Genomic DNA, 20599 nt, shown 5'->3' on the forward strand with positions numbered 1-20599 from the left:
TATTGTTCGGCCGCCCACCCCTCATTGATTCATCGGCCACACAGGGGAAGCCCTTTCAGGAGTGTGTGTGTGTGTGTGTGTGTGTGTGTGTGTGTGTGTGTGTGTGTGTGTGTGTGTGTGTGTGTGTGTGTGTGTGTGTGTGAGTGTGTGTGTGTGTGTGTATGTGTGTGTGTGTGTGTGTGCGTGTGTGCGTGCGGGTGCACGTTGAGTAAGCGTGCCTCGGGGGAAACTGGGTGTTGCAGGCATCTGCCCGTGGCCACTCCCCTCCCCTCCGTCGTCTTGTGCGCCTCATTGTGAAGCCCCCTCTGCGCTTCCATTGGCGGAGAAGCAGCCACTCCGGGTGCGTGAACAGCAGACATTGTGGGTCCATCTGTTCAGACGATTATTGTCCAACTTGTGTATAGCGAGGAGGACGAAAAAAAATGCAGCTCTGGAAGACGCTCAGACAGTGAGGACGGAAGCTGGATGTGGATGCTCTGAGGTTTACCTGCAAAGGAGACAAACATTTCAAGGATTTAATTATGTGGAAATGAGCTTCATTGGGTGTTGATCTCTTTTTCTGTATGGTGAGTGGAATTAAGTCTACTTAGAACTTGACGTTGTTATGCATTAGGGCTGCCACAAACGACGAATCGCCTGAGCACGATACGTCATCAAAAGCGGAAGTGAGCGCGCAATGGAACAGAAATCACCGTCCGAGCGGAGCGCGGAACACGCACGGACATCCGCGCTGTATCGTGCATATATAGTATATGCATATATTATATATGCACGATGTCCATGCGTGTTCCGCGCTCCGCTCGGACGGTGATTTCTGTTCCATTGCGCGCTCACTTCCGCTTTTGATGACGTATCGTGCTCAGGCGATTCGTCGTTTGTGGCAGCCCTATTATGTATAGATTGCTATTAAATAGAAGACTAAGGCTCAAAGATCCCAAGCGACAGTGGTGTCGCCTGCATAGCATCATAAACCAAACTTTAATACTCAGTCTAGTCTTAAATTTAAAAGAAGCTGGAGTCAGGGTGTTGTTCTGTCCGATACTGACTTTGGATGTGAAATATTGTAGAAAAAGAGATGCAACTTGCAGAGGTGAGTTTAACCCTCCTGTTGTACTCATTTACAGGCACCAAAAAACTGTTTCCTTGTCTGAAAGAAATCCAAAAATTCAGCAAAAAAATTCCCCAAATTTTTGAAAATTTGCAAAACATTCAGGAAGAAAATTCCAATAATTCCTTTAAAGTTTCCCTTAAAAGTTTGATTTTTTAAAAAAAATCCCCCAAAGTTGGAAAGAAAATTCTTGTAAATATTTTCCAAAAATGAGTAAAAATCTTCCAAAAAAATCCTAAAAATATCTAAAGTGATTACATATATATCAGTAAAACTTCCAATGTTTTCTTTAAGAACATTCATTAAAATATCAACCAAAATCCAGCGAAATTCACTGGATTTTGGTGGATTTTTTTGTGAATGTTCTTAAGAAACATTTTTATCATTCCTTTTTTTCCACCAAAAAATGTTCAAAAACTTCCCAAAAATGTTGAAAATGTGGACATCAAAAGTTTCGCTGTGAAAATAGATTTTTTTCCCCACATTTTGAAACTTTAAAACGGGTCAATCTGACCCGCAGGACGACACGAGGGTTAACCGACTCTAGATTGCATTAATACATCTCTAAGAAGCTGCAGCGCTGTGCGGCACCTGCCTCAACTTTTCCCCAAGTCTGCAGCTGTCATTACATCGTTCAGATTTCAGCGTTGATCGGCGTCGATATGAAACTCGATGCAGGCTGCGTTGTGGGTCACACGAGCCTCGAGGAAGCAAAAGTTCTGCGGCTGTGTGTGTGTGCAACTTTGCCATCGGAGTGTGTTATCGTCTCCCTGTTGGCTGTGTAGACATGAGCTTGTGTGTGTGTGTGTGAGGGGCAGACACCTGTTGCGATTCCTCCCCAGCAGACATCTGTTGCCCTGCTGCTGGCAGGGGAAGCCTTGTGCGCCATCTAGATACATTCTGTCTGATTATGCTGCCCCCCTCGTCTTTTTTTGTACAATAACTCTTGCACAGTATCGGGTATGCAGTCATGTACCAACAGACAACCCCCCTCCCTAACTGCCCTCCATCCCCCCCCCCCCCCCCCCCCCCCGTCACTGCACACACTTGCACAAAGCTCCCACATACAAAGCGCTGTAAGGAGCGTGTTACATATTCATTACTGCCTCCATCAACTGCTCCTGATGGGTCGTGGTTAGCGCCTTGCATGGCAGCTTCCGCCATCAGTGTGTGAATTTGTGTGTGAATGGGTGAATGTGATGTATAATGTAAAGCGCTTTGGGTATCGTTTCCGGTATAGTAAAGCGCTATATTAATACAGACCATACAGACCATCAAAGCCGCCGGACTGCCGGTGTTTCAAAGACGCACCCACTCAGGATGGAGGTCTGGAGGTGATGCGGCGAGGCGATGAGGTCCGTTAAAGACCGGTGTCTGAGCTGGAGGTGTCACGGTGCATCAAGGGCATTTGTCTGTGGAGCACATTGTGAAAAATTATTTTAAAGTAGGAAAACAAACTTCAGAACAATGACAGCTCTGACAGTGAAAAATCTTCTGTGTTTTAACCCTCGTGTTGTCCTGCGGGTCAAAATTAACCCGGTTTAAAGTTTGAAAATGTGGGGGGGGGAGAATCTATTTTCACAGTGAAACTTCTGATGTCCACATTTTCAACATTTTTTGGTAGAAAAATTAAAAAAGTTCTTCAGAACATTCACAAGAAAATCAACCAAAATCCAGCAATTTTCGTTGGATTTTGGTTGATTTTTTTGTTAATGTTCTTAAAGAAAAATATTAGAAGTTTTACTAAATTATATGGAATCACTTTAGATATTTTCAGGATTTTTATGGAAGACTTTTACTCATTTTTTGAAAATATTTACAAGAATTCTCTTGCCAAATTTGGGGGATGTTTTTTTTAAATGAAACTTTGAAGGGAAACTTTAAAGGAATTATTGGAATTTTCTTCCTGAAGGTTTTGCAAATTTTCAGAAATTTGGGGAATTTTTTTTGCTGAATTTTGGGATTTTTATCAGACAAGGAAACAATATTTTTTGGTGTCCATAAATGAAGACAACAGCAGGGTTTTAGTTGGCTTAGTAGTTCACATCGTTGGGTTTTGGACTGCTCTGCTTAGTCACTTTTTGCTCATCATTTTCCCACTGTTCCCTGACACTAACGGGCAGTAAAAATAATTAAACCCTGGATGTGATGCATCAGAATGTGTGTGAATGTACACACATGAATAACATCATGAATCATATACAATATATAACCATTGTATGCTGGTTTAATATTAGAAGTGTAGTATTTTGTTTGGTTATTCTGCTTCTGTGACATTTTTTCAGGCTACAACAGAGAAAACCTCCAGGCTAAAAATGAATTAAGATGTTTAAATTACTACACTTTCCCCTTTTTGTGTTACAGATTTCAAATAAGTTACTTATATTTTCCTCAATGTGATTTTTTCTCGTATTCCAAGCCATAAAGCCCCACTTCAGTAACAGTTTCATAAGCCGAACTTTCGATTTTTATTGTTTTTCTATTTGATTCCATATTCTAGAGGCTTTTTTTTTTTTACAGAGGAGTTTGTTCATGATTTGGAGAACATTTTATTCCAAATCCTCTCTGTAAAAACCTTGGTCAACAAAAAGAAACAAATTTTAAAGCTGGCTTCATCCAGTGTTCACGTATCTCTTCTGGCAATGAAGGTCGCTTTTTTAGATTTCAGAAATACAAAAAAATCATTTTCCTCAAGTAACCGTGGAGGTTTTGTATTAGAATTTGCATTCTGTTAAGGCTGGATATCATTTGAAATGTTAGTTCCTAGTACTGACGTGCACGTAAGTGGATTTTACATTGATACTGATGAAGAAACTCTATTTACTGAGGATCAACAAACTGTCTGCAGTTAATTCTTGCAATTTGTTGAAGATGCTGGAATCGCTGGGGTAGCGCCTGCTGATGCCCATCAGTAACGCTCCCAGCCAGCTCTCTCCTCAGCAGCATGAGTCACTTAGTGAGGTAGATGTTGTTTATGTAGCGACGGGCACCATCGACGCCCACAGCGGCTGATGCCAAGGCCCCGACCCGATCGCCCCGGCAGGTCTATTGTTGTCTTGGGTGGCAGGGAGGGTCGCTGCCGAGGCACACTTAAGCCCCTAGGTCCCCCACAGTAGACCTTTTTTTGTGTAGTGTGTGTGTGTGTGTGTGTGTGTGTGTGTGTGTGTGTGTGTGTGTGTGTGTGTGTGTGTGTGTGTGTGTGTGTGTGTGTGTGTGTGTGAGGCGGGTAGCCGGCTGCAGCCTCTGTCTTGGCATTTAGAAGGGAGAATGCTTTTAACAGCTGTAGCTTAGCAACAGTAGCTCAGGCACGTTGCTAGGCAGCCCTTTTTTCATAAAATGCACACTCACTCCACCCAATCAACCCCCTCCCACCTGTTTCAAGTCACTTCCCCTTCCATCGTCCATGTGTTCGGTCCAGATAGTGTGGCGTTTTCTGGCAGCATCTGTGTAGAATTTGCAAATATTAAACATTATTTGATGTAAAGATACTCAAACTTTCACTGACATCTATTTCTTCTACCCAAGCCTTGTAATTTTGTTTCCAGAACTCCACATAATATCATTATCTCAGCTTAACCTTTAAAGTCTCTCTGCAATTTGCAGCCAAACCTTTAGATCAGATTAGGCTCACCAGATACCGTTTCCTTGGTGGCGATTGAATGCTGATTGGCTTCGGAGCCCCTCAGTGTTTTAATGAGCGACTCCTCCGCCCCAGTGGGAAGAAGCTTATGGGCTTTAATTACCAGGTAGAATGAGACGAGGGGGGAAGGAGTCCGTCGTCCCTGGCGCTAACGGCTTGGCGTTCACCCTCTGTTGCCCCGTAGATTAATGCGCAGTGGCGTGGCGCTGGAAAAACACACTGGGACCCGGGCTTTGAAAAAACGCGGGAGTCCATTAATTAGGGTGAGAGGGCCCCAGCGGCTCTTTGTGTCTGCCAGCCGAGTCCCCAACGGCAACAGACAGCCAGAGTCACTGTAAACAACATCAGCTCGGAGCTCCGCAATGACGTTTTCCTGAGAAAATAAACGTGAAAAGTCAGATTTTGACTCAAAATGCTCAACACAGGCTGAATGATCTCCAGTGCAGACGGCGTACTTTAACAAAAGGTTTGCCTCCAAATGTAAGTTTAAGTCGGGATTCACCCAGTTTCCCCTGAAGGTATCTGTGTCATCGCATCATATAGAACAACAGATGTGCATTTTGAGTGAGGATCAGTGATGAAAATTGTACCGATTATCTGCTGCATTGTTTCCATGACTGCTTTCCCTGAACAGTTGAATAGGTTTCATCCACATCTACTCACTCCATCTGTTGTGAGTCAGTCTGCCTGCAAAGGGCCAAAGATGATCAGGCAGCTCTTCAAAATGTTTTCAAGAAAGAGTCTTCATGCAATCTTCAGAGTCTGATGTGAATAATGTCTATTCAATACAGAGGATGTAAGAACAAACATGAGCAAATTCTCCAGATTTTGGCAGACTACACAAAGCATCTTTTATACCTTCTCTTAACCCTCCTGTTGTCCTCATTTACAGACACCAAAAAATATTATTTCCTTGTCTGAAAAAAATCTAAAAATTCAGCAAAAAAAATCCCCAAATTTCTGAAAATTTGCAAAACCTTCAGGAGGAAAATTCCAAGAATTCCTTAAAAGTTTTATTTAAAATAAATAAATAAATAAATAAATAAATCCCCCAAATTTGGCAAGAGAATTCTTGTAAATATTTTCAAAAAATAAGCAAAAATCTTACCAAAAAAATCCTAAAAATATTTAAAGTGATTACATATATATCAGTAAAACTTCTCACATTTTCTTTAAGAACATTCAGAAAAAAATCAACCAAAATCCTGTGGAATTCACTGGATTTTAGTTGTTCTTTTGTGAATGTTCTTAAGAAACATTTTTAACATTTCTTTTTTTTCCACCAAAAAATGTTCAAAGATTTCCCAAAAATGTTGAAAAGGTGGACATCAGAAGTTCCACTGTGAAAATATATATTTGTTTCCACATTTTCAAACTTTAAAACGAGTCAATTTTGACCCGCAGGACAACATGAGGGTTAAGACCTAATCAGAAATGTATATGATGTAATCTTACCAAAAGGTTGACCACCTCCTCTTTTTCACTTCTGCTAGGTTGGCATTATTTCTGCTTGGCTCAGCATGCCCTAGGTTTCAACTCACGAGTGTTGATGTAGAGAGTGCATGAACTTCCTGTCTCATGTCTTATATGGGCTCCATAGGCTCCCGCTGGGTTGCCGTTTTCCACAGGATTATTTAGTGTACTCATAACTTCAGTTGACACGTTAGGTCTCCCAATCTTATCTTTGTTAACTCCTAAATTTGATTCACACATCCCTTTTGTCTAACTTTATCATCCTCCTGTCTTTCTTCCATTCAGGCACCAGTGAGTGGATTTGTGTGAGTGGGCAGCAGTCAGCCCAGTGTGCTGGATGTCTGTGACAGATCCATGGGCCAGAAGGACCATGTGGAGGCAGGAGCAGGCCATATCCTCGACCTGGGGCTGGATTTGGAGTATCTCCACGTAGCGGGGGCTGACCGGCAGGCTGGCGGCGCTGACGGACCCCCTGCTATGGAGGAGCAGGGGGAGAGCTCTGGCAACAGCAGCACAGCCCACTCCCCTCCACCGGCAGCCTTAGAGGAAAACTCCGGTTCCGACACCGAGTCCAAGTCTGCGCCGTCTCCTGGCTCCGTCCTCGCTTCAGGCGCCGACTCGGATGGAGGAGAGGGAGGGTCCGCTCACAGCAAGAACACCCACCAGCCGCTCTGTCGGACCCAGTGCGTGGACCTGGGCACCGACGGGCCTCCCGAGCTTCCATCCGAACTTTCAGCAGAGCTCAAACACGATGCGCCTGCCCAGTCCCAATGTGAGCCTCCACCCAACCCCTCCACAGCAGAACCGGCGTCCGAGGTCGGTGGTAAGGAGTACCAGGCTAAGCTGGAGTTTGCTCTGAAGCTCGGCTACTCTGAGGAGACGGTGCGACTGGTGCTGTCCAAGCTCGGCCCCGACACCCTGATCAATGACATACTGGGAGAGCTGGTCAAACTGGGCACCAAGTCAGACAGTGAGCAACAGCCCGGATCTTTAGCCTCTACCTCGTCCTCCTCATCTTCCTCATCGTCATGCGGTTGTTCAGATTTGCTGGACGGTCAGCGGTCGGACTCGCCCTGTCCTTCAGACTCTGTGTGCGGCCAGGACAACCTTCGGCCAATAGTGGTAGATGGCAGTAACGTCGCCATGAGGTGAGCGGCGCTTATAACGCAGAAGTTCGGTCTAGTGCTGCAACTATCGGTGAATCGATGAATTGTCTAAGCACGTTAAAGCATCAAAAGCGCAAGTGAGGGCGCTACGCAACAGAAATAATCGTACAGGCAGAGCGCTGAACACGGATGGACGTCTGTGCTGTATCGTAAACACGGATGTCACGCTGTATCATCTGCTGTATTGTCCGGTGTATCGTCGTAAACATGGATGTCCGCGCTGTACCGTCCGTTGTATCGCCCACCATATCGTCCATTGTATCGTAAACACTGATGTTTGCGCTGTATCGTACATATATTACACAAGGTTATTCAAAAAGAATGACCCGATTTCAATGTGCAATATTTTAATAAGAAAAAGCCATAGAAAACTCCAGCCAAGTCACAAGTATTCTACTCACAATCAACTTTTATTTCCTGTCTTACAAGTGTTCAATGTGGCCACCACCTGCAGCACGGACAACATCAATGCGATATGAGAATTCCTCCCAGACGCCTATCAGCATATCACGATCCACTGAGTTAATCGCTGTTATTCGATGTCATTCGATGACCTTTAATATCAAATAAAAGTTGATTGTGAGTAGAATACTTGTGACTTGGCTGGAGCTTTCTATTGCTTTTCCTTATTAAAATATTGTGTAATGAAACCGGTTCATTCTTCTTGAATAACCCTGTATATGCACGATACAGCGCGGATGTCTGTCTGTGTTTAGCGCTCTGCTTGGACGGTTATTTCTGTTGCGTAGCGCCCTCACTTCCGCTTTTGACACCATAATGTTCTTAGACGATTCATCGATAGTTGCAGCCCTAGTTCAGTCACCGTACAGACGTCTTTTACTTTTTCTTTAAACATTAAAATGTTAATTTACCATTGCACGTTTCTTCTTTACTATTCTCTGCAGCCATGGCAACAAGGAAATGTTTTCCTGTCAGGGCATCCAGCTGGCTGTTGATTGGTTCCTGGAGCATGGCCATCATGACATCACAGTTTTTGTTCCTGCGTGGAGGAAGGAGCAGTCCCGCCCCGACGCCCCGATAACAGGTGAGTACAAAAGCAGGCGAGAACACACATTAACGATAACATTTCCCTCGATCTCACCGTGAACCTCTCCTCCACAGATCAGGAGATCTTGCGTCGCCTTGAGAAGGAAAAAATCCTCGTCTTCACTCCTTCACGACGCGTCCAGGGTCGCCGCGTGGTCTGTTATGACGACCGCTTCATTGTCAAGCTGGCCTATGAGTCAGACGGCATCATCGTCTCCAATGACAACTACAGAGACCTGGCTAATGAGAAGCCAGAGTGGAAGAAATTCATAGACGAGCGGCTGCTCATGTACTCCTTTGTCAATGACAAGTAAGTAGAAGTGGACTAGTAAGGTTTTGTCAGATCAGAACTTGATAATTTTGGGTACAAAAAGAAGAAGAAAATCAGACTTTTATCAGAGAAAGAAACTGTAAAGCAGGAAGAACTGTCAGATTTCCAACTTTATGGTAATCATGTGTGACCTTTTGGTTTTGGTTTGAAAAGCAACGAAATCTGAGCTAAAACTGGGATGTTTCATCAAATTCAGATTCTCAAAAAGAGAAAAAGAACAAACATTTGCACTAATTAAACTCTGTAGAAAGCAGAAGCAAGAGGCCACGACTAACTGCTGTTACCAACAAATATATGACAAATATTCAGACTTTTCAGCTAAACTAGACAAGGATGGAAACAAGTTAAAAATGAAAGTAGTAAAATGTCTGTAATACAGCACCAGTCAAAGTTTGGACACACCTTCTCATTTAATGATTTTTATTTATTTTAATTATTCTCTACATTGTAGATTAAGACTGAAGGTATCAAAACAATGAAAGAACACATATGGAATTATGTAGTAAACAAAAAAGTTATACAATCAATGTGTTTTATATTTTAGATTCTTTAAGATATCGCCCTTTTGCTTTGATGACAGCTTTGCACACTCTTGACATTCTCTGGATGAGCTTCAAGAGGTAGTCTCCTGGATTGGTTTTCACTTCACAGGTGTGTCTTGTCAAGAGTCAATTTGTGGAATTTCTTGAGTCTTAATGTGTTTGAGACCATCAGTTGTGTTGTGCAGAGACAGGGTTAGGACACAGTGGATAGCCCCACTTGACAACAGTTGGAATCCATATTATTGTAAGAACCAATCGGCTAAGTAGAGAGAAGCGACAGTCCATCATTACTTTAAGGCATGAAGTACAGTCGATCCAGAAAGTTTCAAGAACTTTGAATGTGTCCCCAAGTGCAGTCGCAAAAACCATCAAGCGCTACGACCAAACTGCCTCACGTGAGGAAAGGAAGACCACGTTGCCTCTGCTGCTGAGGATACGTTCATCTGAGTCACCGGCCTCAGAAACCACAAGTTAACAGGAGCTCAGATTAGAGGCAGACAAATCTTAACATCAGCTGCTCAGAAGAGACTGACCAATCAGGACGTCATGGTGAAATCGCTGCAAAGAGACCACTACTGAGGCTGAACGACAAGAAGAAGAGATTTGTTTGGGTCCAGAAACACAAGGAATGGACATTAGACCTTTGGAGATCTGGGCTTTGGTCTGATGAGTTGAGATCTTTGGTTCCAGAAAAGGTGAATGGATGGTCTCTACATGCTGCATGGTTCCCACCGTGAAGCATGGAGGAGGAGGTGTGATGGTGTGGGGGTGCTTTGCTGGTGACACTGTTGGGGATTTATTCCAAACTGAAGGAACTCTGAACCAGCATGGCTACCACAGCATCCTGCAGCGACATGACATCCCATCCGGTTTGTGTTGAGTCGGACCATAATTTATTTTCCAACAGGACAGTGACCCCAAACACACCTTCAGGCTGTGGAAGGACTATCTGACCAAGAAGGAGAGTGATGTTGTGCTGCGTCAGATGATCTAAACTCAATCCAGATGGTTTGGGATGAGATGGACCACAGAGTGAAGGCAAAAGGACCAACAAGTGCTCAGCATCTCTGGAACTCCTTCAAGACTGTTGGAAAACCATGTCAGACTACCTCATGAAGCTCATGGAGAGAATGCCAAGAGTGTGCAAAGCAGTAATCAAAACAAAGGGTGACTAATTGAGGAATCTAAAACATATTCTGGGTCGTTTAAAATTGTGTCCAATCTTTTGACTGGTCTGTATGTCAGTATTGGTAAAACCTGTGGGCATTTGGAGAAAAAACAAACAAATTGTACATTCAGTTCAAGGTTTTTAAATTTTTGTTGAGTGGAAAATCAATTTCTTCCATAAAATTATTTTTTTTCCTTTTTTATGCTTTCATTCTCTGTCATATTTCACAACAGAGATTTTTAAGTTCTCTCTACTTGCAGCCATGGTTGTACTAGAAGTGCAGGACTTTATGTTGCAGTGCAGAAATGAGCTTGAGTAAAATCGATACCAGATCGGACATGTTTCTCTTGGATATAGATGTAGAATTACAATTTATTTTATCCTGTCTACTTCCAGTTCAGTTTCCACAATCAATTTAATATGTGATAATGAATATGCATCATCTTTTAAAAGCATCACCATACCTTAAATATGAACGATCTTACCCGTGTCTTCAGGTTCATGCCGCCAGATGATCCTCTTGGTCGTCATGGTCCCAGTTTAGACAACTTCCTGAGGAAAAGACCTGTCATGCCTGAGCAGAAGAAACAGCCTTGTCCATATGGTAAGAACAGTGGGGTTGGGCACAGATAGGGATGGGTTTTGATTGTTTTTTTTTTTTTGTTTTTTTTTAAAGAGAAAAAAACTAAACAAATTAAGAACAGAATAAAGATTGCTTTTTTTCTCATGTGTACTGTACAAGAATTAATATTTATATAGATACTGATGTTGTGTTGATGGGATGGTCAGAGCACTGTGGACGGTGTCACAGTTTTTACTCATGAAATAAAATATCATGCATTGTGTTTCATTAAACTGTCCAGCATGCAGTGGTGGAAAAAAGTTTTCGGACACCCCATACATGTGAATGTATGTTGCATTAAGAATCTCTCTTAGGTCTTCAAGTGTAGTTTCTTTTAGTACAGTCACAGCCATAATACTAAACAAATCCTAAAAATGTAAAATTGATTGGCTCCGTACATTATTATTATTGTTTAGCTAATTAGAGGGTGGTTGTTATTAAATTGGGATGGTTATTTAGTTGACATTTTAGTGATATCCAGTCATTTCTTATTAATAAGTGATGCTTCCATAATAAATATTTATGGAATTTGGAAAGACATGATCATAATGAACATAAAAAAATGGTTAGTTTTTTTTACTTTTAACCCTCCTGTTGTCCTCATTTACGGGCACCAAAAAATATTGTTTCCTTGTCTGAAAAAAAATCTAAAAATTCAGCAAAAAAAATTCCCCAAATTTCTGAAAATTTGCAAAACCTTCAGGAAGAAAATACCAATAATTCCTTAAAAGTTTCCCTTAAAAATTTTATTTTAAAAAAAAATAAAAAAATCCCCCAAGTTTGGCAAGAACATTCTTGTAAATATTTTTCAAAAAATGAGTAAAAATCTTCAGAAAATCCAAAAAGTATCTAAAGTGATTACATATATATCAGTAAAACTTCTAATATTTTATTAAGAACATTTGTAACATTTCTTTTTTCCACCAAAAAAATGTTCAAAAATTCCCCAAAAATGTTGAAAATATGGACATCAGAAGTTTCACTGTGAAAATATATTTTTCCCCACATTTTCAAACTTTAAAATGGGTCAATTTTGCCCCGCAGGACGACACAAGGGTTAATAATAATATGTTGACCCGTGTCTTCCCATCTCCTAATGCATTTATATATATATATATATATATATATATAAAAATGTATATATATATATATATATATATATATATATATATATATATATATATATATATATATATATATATATATATATATTAAAAAATGTATATATATATATATATATATATATATATATATATATATATATATAAAAAAAAAACATTTCTGCATTAAATACCTTTGCTTTGCTTCAATACTACAGTGTATTTTGATCATATTTTGCCTACTTCACTGTAATGAGAGTCCAGTCCTATCTCTGGGAAGTGTTTTGTAGCAGCGTTTGCTCAATTGAAGTGATTGTAACAAAACAATCACACATTTTCTGCTAATCAAACACCTCGGAGATGGCTAGGTGGGTTAACTGACAATAATGCAAGTCTCATGGTTTACTAGGACAAATGCGGGAAGACAAAGAAAGACACACATGCATGCAGCTCGCATGGCTTCACGGTGCAGATAACGAGCCCCCATAAAGGTCACAGTGAGAATGTCACTCAAGAGAGACAATTGATCCATTCATCACTCATTAGTCATTTTAAAAGGCAGATCTCCAACAGCGTCCAGCTGCTGGTTGTGAGAACAGCTGCTCTGTCTGCTGTGGTTGGATGTATGGTTATTGTTCAGCTGCTATGGATATGTCCAGCTGTTACTCTTTGTACCCGTGCTGCTTCTATGACAGATAATATTATTTAGGAGTGCAGAAATAAAGTATGTTTAATGTAATTATACTGCTGCATGTAGTCAGTGTTGCATCCATTAAAAACTAATGTGTCTTACAGTGTCTCAGCTGCAGTCAGTGACAGAGTTACCAGCACCTGTAGTTTTCTTTTTAATCCTCCTGTTGTTCTCATTTACGGCACCAAAAAATATTATTCCTTTGTCTGGAAAAAAAAAATAAAATCCCAAAATTCAGCAAAAAATTCCCCAAATTTATAAAAATTTGCAAATTCTTCAGGAAGAAAATTCCTTAAAAGATTCCCTTGAAAGTTTTTTTTAAATCCCTAAATTTGGCAGGAAATAAAACAAAAATTGTAAATATTTTCAAAAAATGAATAAAAATCTTCCAAAAAAATCCTAAAAATATCTAAAGTGATATGTATCAGTAAAAGTTCTTAAAGAAACTTAGGGATTTCTTTTTTTCCACCAAAAATTGTTCGAAACTTTTCCAAAAATGTTGAAAATGTGGAAGTTTGCATTGTGAAAATATTTTTTCCACATTTTCAAACTTTAAAAAGGGTCAATTTGACCCGCAGGACGACATGAGGGTTAATACAGTGAGGCAGTTTTGTGCCTGACAGACACAGCTGAGGGTTCACAGACTGTCATTATTTCCAAACAGCCTTGTTTTTTAATGGCTGTAATGCTGACCACAAGCAGCAGTTGAGTGTGTATTTGAGTTTAGGTATTCTTTGCAGTAAAACAGCTGAGGTCTGACCAGTAACAAGACATCCAACCCCAGTTTCACCATCACAGCTGTTCTCACAACCATCAGTGGAGATCGGCCTTTTAAATTAAACCCTGAGCAGTAAATGTACCACTTACAGCGTCACATCAAATCTCCATTTTCTAGTATCTGCAGAGCGTTTCCTAAACTAGCAGCATGTTGTAACTGAACTGGACCAACACACCATCTGTTCATAAGGATCAGACAAACTGTAAAATAACTACTGTGACTAAATTCAATATTCTCACTGTGACCTTTAGAGAGTAGGTGTCTGAAGTATGCTGTAAAATGTTTAAAGAACCAACCACTCGAATTGAAATGAAAACTAATTCATGGCTCATTTATGGAACTGGTTCTCTTTGTATAACCACAATCTGCATTTGTGTAGTGGTGACAGTGTGTTGTTTATTTACCTGTTTGTGTGTTTCTCCAGGAAAGAAGTGCACTTACGGCCACAAGTGTAAGTACTACCACCCAGAGAGAGGCGCCCAGCCCCAGCGTGCCGTGGCTGATGAGCTCCGTGCCAGCGCCAAGACCTGCATCACCTCAAAGAACCAGGGGGACGCGGGGCTGGTGAAGAGCCACAGTGTGCCGGCCGGCAGCATCGAGGCGAAAAAAGGCGCCCCCAAAAGGCAGTCGGACCCCAGCATCCGAGCTCTGTCGTACAGTGATGCTGAGGAGAAGCTGCTGGCTAAAGGGAGGGCCGAGAGCCAGAAGAGCGGTCTGTGTGGTGGCAGCACTAGTAGCATTTCCAGCAGCAGCAGCTGCAGTGGGAATACAACCATGTCTCCGGCCCCTGGAGGGCCCCCATCTGGGCTGAGCCTTCCACAGGACCAGCAGTCCAGAGCAGTGCCCCCTCATGGTGTCCTCCCAGCCCCCAGTCATGACCTCTACCCTCACTGTGAGTCCCCAGACCTGAGCTACTACTCAGTAACACGTGCCTACTCTGGCCTGAGCCTCTCCTCCAGACGGAGCCCAGACTGTCGCTTCCCCAACGACACCGACCTGCGCTTAGGTTCCATGGGCTCAGCGGGCTCCGAGTGCGGCAGCGAGAGCAGCGTCAGTTGCGGCAGCAGCTGCGACTCGTACAGCGAGCGGTCGTGTCCTGGATGCCCCCCGGACACCTTACTGGAGGACAGCGTTCATTTTGCCAACCCCCACGGCCGGCTGTATCCTCACCACGCCACGTCCAACCATGAACTGTGTGGCCTCCATCCTGCTGAATATACCAGCATCCCACACAGCCACACGTCTAATCCAGGAGTCCACAGCTACCACCTGAGTGCAGCCCGAGGGCAGAGCTGTGCCCATGATCAGCCTCCACCAGAGGCCCCACCGAAGCGCCCCCTCTACCCCCTGCCCCCTCACCTCCAACACCAGCCTCTCACTGCCCGCTCCAGCTGCCCAGGCGACTACCACTCCCTGCCCCAGTCCAACCCTCACCCCCCCGGCTCTCCTCTTGGCCGCTGTCTGGCGCCCACACGGGCAGAGAGCGTGTCTGACTCACACCTGCACGAACACCTGTCTGCGTCGCACCATCACCACCGGCCTAAAGCGTTGCCCAGCTGGGACTCGTACTACCGGCAGCCGCTTCCTGCCAGGTACGAGCTGGCCACCTATCAGAGCCTCCCGGACACCTGGCAGTCCTCCTGGCACACTCCCCCCTGGGCACAGGACGGCTACACCCAGCACCACTCCTCCCACCCAGCCCTCCACCCGTCCCCCACACGCTACCTAAGCCACCCGCCGCCCCCGGCACACTCTCCCCACCCGCCTCACCCGTCCAGCACCCCTCTCCCGCCTTACCCTCCTCACAGCTCCCACCTCACAGTGCCCTCCCACCCTCCCCCTCCCTCCTACCTGACGCAGCACCCAGATTCCCCTGCACACGGTCGCTACGGCGACGTGAGGGAGAAAGTGTACGTCAACCTGTGTAACATCTTCCCCCCGGAGCTGGTGAGTCGGGTGATGTCCAGAAGCCCCCACATCACCGACCCCCAGCAGCTGGCAGCCGCCATCCTGGCAGAGAAAGCCCAGAAAGGATACTGAAGAGTCAGAAAACACAAACTTTAAGTGGGTTGGAGAGCTTCTTCCTTTCTTATGGCATTAATGAGACGATGCATAAGATTTAAGGACATATAAATGCTGAAGATAATCCCAATCCAGATCTGGTCACTGCGCAGCAACCACTAAATCAACTCAACTTTAGCAGGTGTAGAGAGAGCGAGTCACTGGACGAAATCTGACTTTGAATCAAAGTGCAACGTGTGGTGATTGTTCCAGACCTACTCGGTTCTTCTTTTTATTTATGAAGTAGCTTGATTTGTCTTTCACATGCAGGACGAGTTATGCATTAAATTCAAAAAGGCACTTTTTTAGTCTCACAGCCAAATCATCACATGGTGAGCTGGTATCACACATGACTACTGAAATTAACAGGGTTTCTGCAGGGCATTAAAAAGCATTAATAGTCATTAAGTTGATTTTGCGAAAATTAAGGCCTTAAATGGCATTAAAAATCGTTACATCTGACTCCGAGTGGCATTAAAAATTCTTTTTGCTGTTTTCAAGAAAAATATTTGATAATAATAATATAATTATAATTATAGACTGCGATTTGTTATATATGTGCATCTGCGTGAACATGCTGAAGCATTGCGATAATTGCTCCATAAACTGCACGTCTGGAAAGTGGAGAACTCTGTAATGGGGAAATGCAAATTCCAGCAAAAATGGCTAGAAAATGTGGATTTCAGAGAATGACTGCAGCCCGTGGGTGGTCAGGGATGGTTTCCGGATTCAGAAATAGTGAAATGAGGGGACAGTTTTCATAGAAAAATCATCTTTTACAAAAAAACAAACCTGTGTAATTTGTTGAGTTCACGGTCACAGCATTAAAGTTTTTACAGTCTAGCATTAAAATGGCATTAAAAAGCGTTAAATTTGACTTGCTGATTTCTGCAGAAACCCTGATTAAGGATTATTTAACAACTACCACTACTTTTATGATCAGATTACACACCAGGACACTTATCCTCAGACCTGAGTCAAACAGGGTTCAAAAGCAATCCTCGTCTGATTTTTATTTTGTGACAAATCTTCATTTTAATTACCACACGACAGTTTCATACTACTTTTGATCGAGGTCTGTTTCCTCTATGAATCTCTTAGTGTGTGTTTTGTGGCCGTTTGTGGTTTTTTTCCCATGCTGGTAAAAATAGGTGTTGGACAGACGGTCGTCTTATTTGAGATGGCGTCGGTTTTTTGGTCAGAGTTGTAGCTGTAGAGATGGGTGACCCTGTCGTGTGTACCTTAGTTTTAGTAAGGGACATCTCTCTCTCTCTCTCTTTCTCTCTGGCCCTTTATTTTGGGTCAACTCTGGTATCTGCTACAGACAGGAAACATCTCGCCATCCAAACGTGTACGTATTGTAAATATATTTAACAGATTCCTCCGCTGTGCTTTTGGCCGACAGCGTCTACTGTCTGATGTCTGTAGCAGATCCCAGCTGAATCCATGCTAGACAGAGAAAAACCTTGTTTGATACAAATTGTATCATTAACTAAGTCGCTGATGTTATATCCAGTACATGGACTTGTTGATCCGTATCTATCGAACACTCTTGATGTATTGCTATATGATGAAGTGCATTGACCACAGTTCCGTTCCGATCCAGATGTTCCAACTTTTCATCTTGTGGAAATAGCTTTGAGACAATTATTTCAACGATGTTATCAACGGAAGGAGCCGTGTGCCTACTATGTTTAGGTGCCGCAACTCCTTTACCTGCGCTTCTGGGTTTGAAGCTGGCTTAGTTTTTTGACAGGAGCGCCGATCAAATCGTGCCAGAAATGTGCTTTGGTTTCCTGGCTAACTGCCCATTTGAAAACAGTGGTGAGTTTGGGGTCGGTTCATCGTAAGTTTCTTTTTTAGCCTCTTTGTTACATCAGAAAGATGAAGATATTCCTAACAGAAATATTGTAAAACCATACTGGAAATAATAGAGAAGTGATGTTTTGTCATTGAAGTTTCTATTATTTCACAATTTGAGTGGACAGACCCCAACAAAGCTTTATATTTGGGTCAGTATGAAACCCTATGGTGGCCATTTTGAAAGTCACTGTAGTGAAGCTCTACCTGGAGTATTAAAAAACAGATAAAAGATGCATTCTTAACTGCTCAAAACCTCTTAACAGCCATTTTTAGAAACTAAAAAATCATTTAAAATGAAGTCTCGTGCATGGATTTTGGCATCCCAGTGTTTCTGAGTTGATTAGTTTGGGCAAATTCTGTTTAAACAGGTGAATGTCAAGCTAAACTATTAGCTGAAACGTTTCTTTAACCCTTTGATGCGCAACATGGTTCAAAAGTGACCTAAATCCAATGGAAAATGGGTATCTCCTGACCCACACTGCATGTCAAAGGGTTGACAGGTGAAATATTGATACTCCTTTAGCCTCAGGATGTCAGCATCACAATACAGAAATAGATTTACTTATAACTGCCGAGGCTAGCTGAGCACTTATGAAGCGAATGCTGACATTTCCTTGTAGTATTACACACCAGACTTGTTCATAAATTCCGCTTCTATCAGTAGGATGGAACATTAAAATGTTAATCAACTTTACAGCTTCAATATTTAGATTTAACCACCAATGAATGAGTAATTATCGTGAGTAATTACCCCTTCTGAATAGGGGTGGACTTTTAGGGGACTTTTTCAGGAGATCAATAGCTGATATTCTTACCTAATATACATTTGCAGTAACAATGAACATTTTGAATATAATAAGCTGAAGTGCGTCTGTTAGGCTACATTTTACACATGTTTAGTTAACCCTCCTGTTCTCTTCATTTACGGTCACCAAAAAATATTTCCTTGTCTGAAAAAAACCCATAAATTCTGCAAAAAAATTCTCTAAATTTCTGAAAATTTGCAAAACCTTCAGGAAGAAAATTCCAATAGTTCCTTAAAAGTTTCCCTTAAAAGTTTTATTTAAAAAAAATCCCCCAAATTTGGCAAGAAAATTCTATTAATATTTTCAAAAAATGAGTAAAAATCTTCCAAAAAAAATCCTAAAAATATCTAAAGTGATTCCATATATATCAGTAAAACTTCTAATATTTTCTTATTGAACATTCACATAAAAATCAACCAAAATCCAATGAAATTTGCTGGATTTTGGTAGATTTTTTTGTGAATGTTCTTAAGAAACATTTTTAACATTTCTTTTTTTCAACCAAAAAATGTTCAAAGATTTCCCAAAAATGTTGAAAATGTGAACATCAGAAGTTTAACTGTGATCCCCCCCCACACACACACACACACACACACACACACACACACACACTTTCAAACTTTAAACCGGGTCAATTTTGACCCGCAGGACGACACGAGGTTTAAAAAAGCCTTCTTAACGTTTGCCATCGTGTAACCATTAAGACTGAGGCAGCTGCATCAGAGACAAAGTTTCTTTTAAGTTGCTTTTTTAAAAACAGGAATCTATTTTAAAAAACACAAATAATCCGTCAACTTTCAGGTAGAGCCCTGAAGTGTAAAGTTCAAAATGGCAACCAAGGAAATAAAAAGTGAGCTCAACATACAACTCATCACCAGCCAGCTACGTATAGCCCAACGGTTTCTTTCCTGTCCAACGTGTAGCATTGTACAAGTACGGATAGTTGTACAATGACACGTGCTACTGATGAGAGAGAATCTTTGTGTATTGAAGAAGCGCCTTCTCTCTGGCCTCCTGGCACTGTGTGTCAGCGTGGCAGCTGAGCGTGGGCCCAAAGTAATGCCTCTTCCTGGCATTGTGCTTATGACACATCCAATACTCTGAACTATGTTCAGCTAACTGTTATGCATGTTTGGTTTTTTTTTTTATTTGTTTTTGTTTCTGCATGTGTTCTCGTGTTGACTTTGTGTTACATATTCTGTCCTGGAAGCTTCTCTTGCTGTTACTGTCACATGATGCTAGTAGTCGAGACAAGACTAACTGTACACAATACTGGCTTGTTTTTCTGCTTGTAAATTTTTCTCAGTATTGATTCCAGTGCAGCGCTCTTCTTTGATCTTATAAACCTGAGTGGGAATGCTACAACGCTTGGTATTTACTTCACGGGATCAAGAAACCCGTTAAGGAAAGTATCTCCCTTTAGAAGTGCGCTCAGCCGTAGAAAGCGATGAGCTGAATTATGGGCTGTACATATAATAACGCTGTAATGGCTGCTCTGCTCTAATGGAATGAAAATGTACTATTTCACATGATCTTTACATTTTGCCGGTAGAATAACAGTGTAACTAATTAAATACTGTAACATTTTCAACTGTAACTGTGATTGTTCATTAAAATGAGTACTGCTATAAAGTATGTCTGTATTCAGTTCTTACAACTTTGAAGAATATTATGTTGAATTCTTTACTTCGAAACTCAGAAAGCTAAGTCTTTGCAGAGGAGAAGGCCTTACCTTCAGCGAATTCCTGACGGTGCTCAAATTGTCTGCCAACCTTGCAAACAAGAGGCCTATCGATGCTAGAATCCAGAGCCGTGAAGACCGCATCCACTACATCACTCCGAACACCCTATTTCTTGGCCGAGCCACACAGAGTGGCCATTTCAAGGCATTTGACAACAGCATCTACCCCTTCAAAAGGCTGAAAGAGATGCAAGCTCAAGTTAGCAACTTTTGGAAGTCTTGGAGCCAACTCGCAGGTCCAAACCTGTTCATCCGCAGCAAGTGGCATACGGCTGAAAGAAACGTTGCCATTGGAGACGTAGTTTGGCTCTGCGACCAAAATGCGATAAGGGGACAGTTCAAACTAGCAAGAGTTGTCAGTGTGAACGCAGATTCCAATGGCATCGTCCGGGATGTTCATGTGAAAGTCTCTCCGAGTGGGTGTGTCCTGGTGAGGACCAAGAAGCCTGTCTCTCTGTTTAA

At 42.2% G+C, this 20599-nt stretch overlaps 1 protein-coding gene and 1 long non-coding RNA gene across 6 annotated transcripts in view; one reads left to right on the forward strand and one right to left on the reverse strand.

The window, feature by feature from the left end:
- The window catches only part of LOC111583877 (probable ribonuclease ZC3H12C), a 36266-nt gene extending 16238 nt beyond the window's left edge, over window positions 1–20028 (forward strand). For 3 of the 4 annotated variants that reach the window (XM_055008519.1, XM_055008517.1, XM_055008518.1), the window contains 5 exons: window positions 6507–7369; window positions 8293–8432; window positions 8510–8744; window positions 10973–11079; window positions 14091–20028. In XM_055008519.1, the coding sequence (XP_054864494.1) occupies window positions 6576–7369; window positions 8293–8432; window positions 8510–8744; window positions 10973–11079; window positions 14091–15706 (2892 nt within the window). In that variant the 5' untranslated portion in view covers window positions 6507–6575 and the 3' untranslated portion in view covers window positions 15707–20028. Of the gene's footprint in view, window positions 1–335; window positions 567–6506; window positions 7370–8292; window positions 8433–8509; window positions 8745–10972; window positions 11080–14090 lie in introns of those variants that run through there. The other variant, XM_023293131.3, reaches the window with a different exon arrangement.
- On the reverse strand, window positions 349–5870 carry LOC118471841 (uncharacterized). 2 transcript variants are annotated; one of them, XR_004849180.2, is made up of 4 exons: window positions 4852–5870; window positions 4481–4551; window positions 2381–2520; window positions 349–487 (listed from the first exon to the last, which is right to left on the reverse strand). It is a non-coding gene; the product is annotated as an uncharacterized LOC118471841 (long non-coding RNA). The 2 variants fall into 2 exon arrangements; XR_008600841.1 differs by having other exon boundaries at window positions 353–487; window positions 2420–2520; window positions 4852–5864.
- Window positions 20029–20599: the final 571 nt, after the last annotated feature.

Source organism: Amphiprion ocellaris, chromosome 24 (assembly GCF_022539595.1).
Source record: "Amphiprion ocellaris isolate individual 3 ecotype Okinawa chromosome 24, ASM2253959v1, whole genome shotgun sequence".
In the NCBI taxonomy this organism is placed as follows: Eukaryota; Metazoa; Chordata; class Actinopteri; family Pomacentridae; genus Amphiprion; species Amphiprion ocellaris.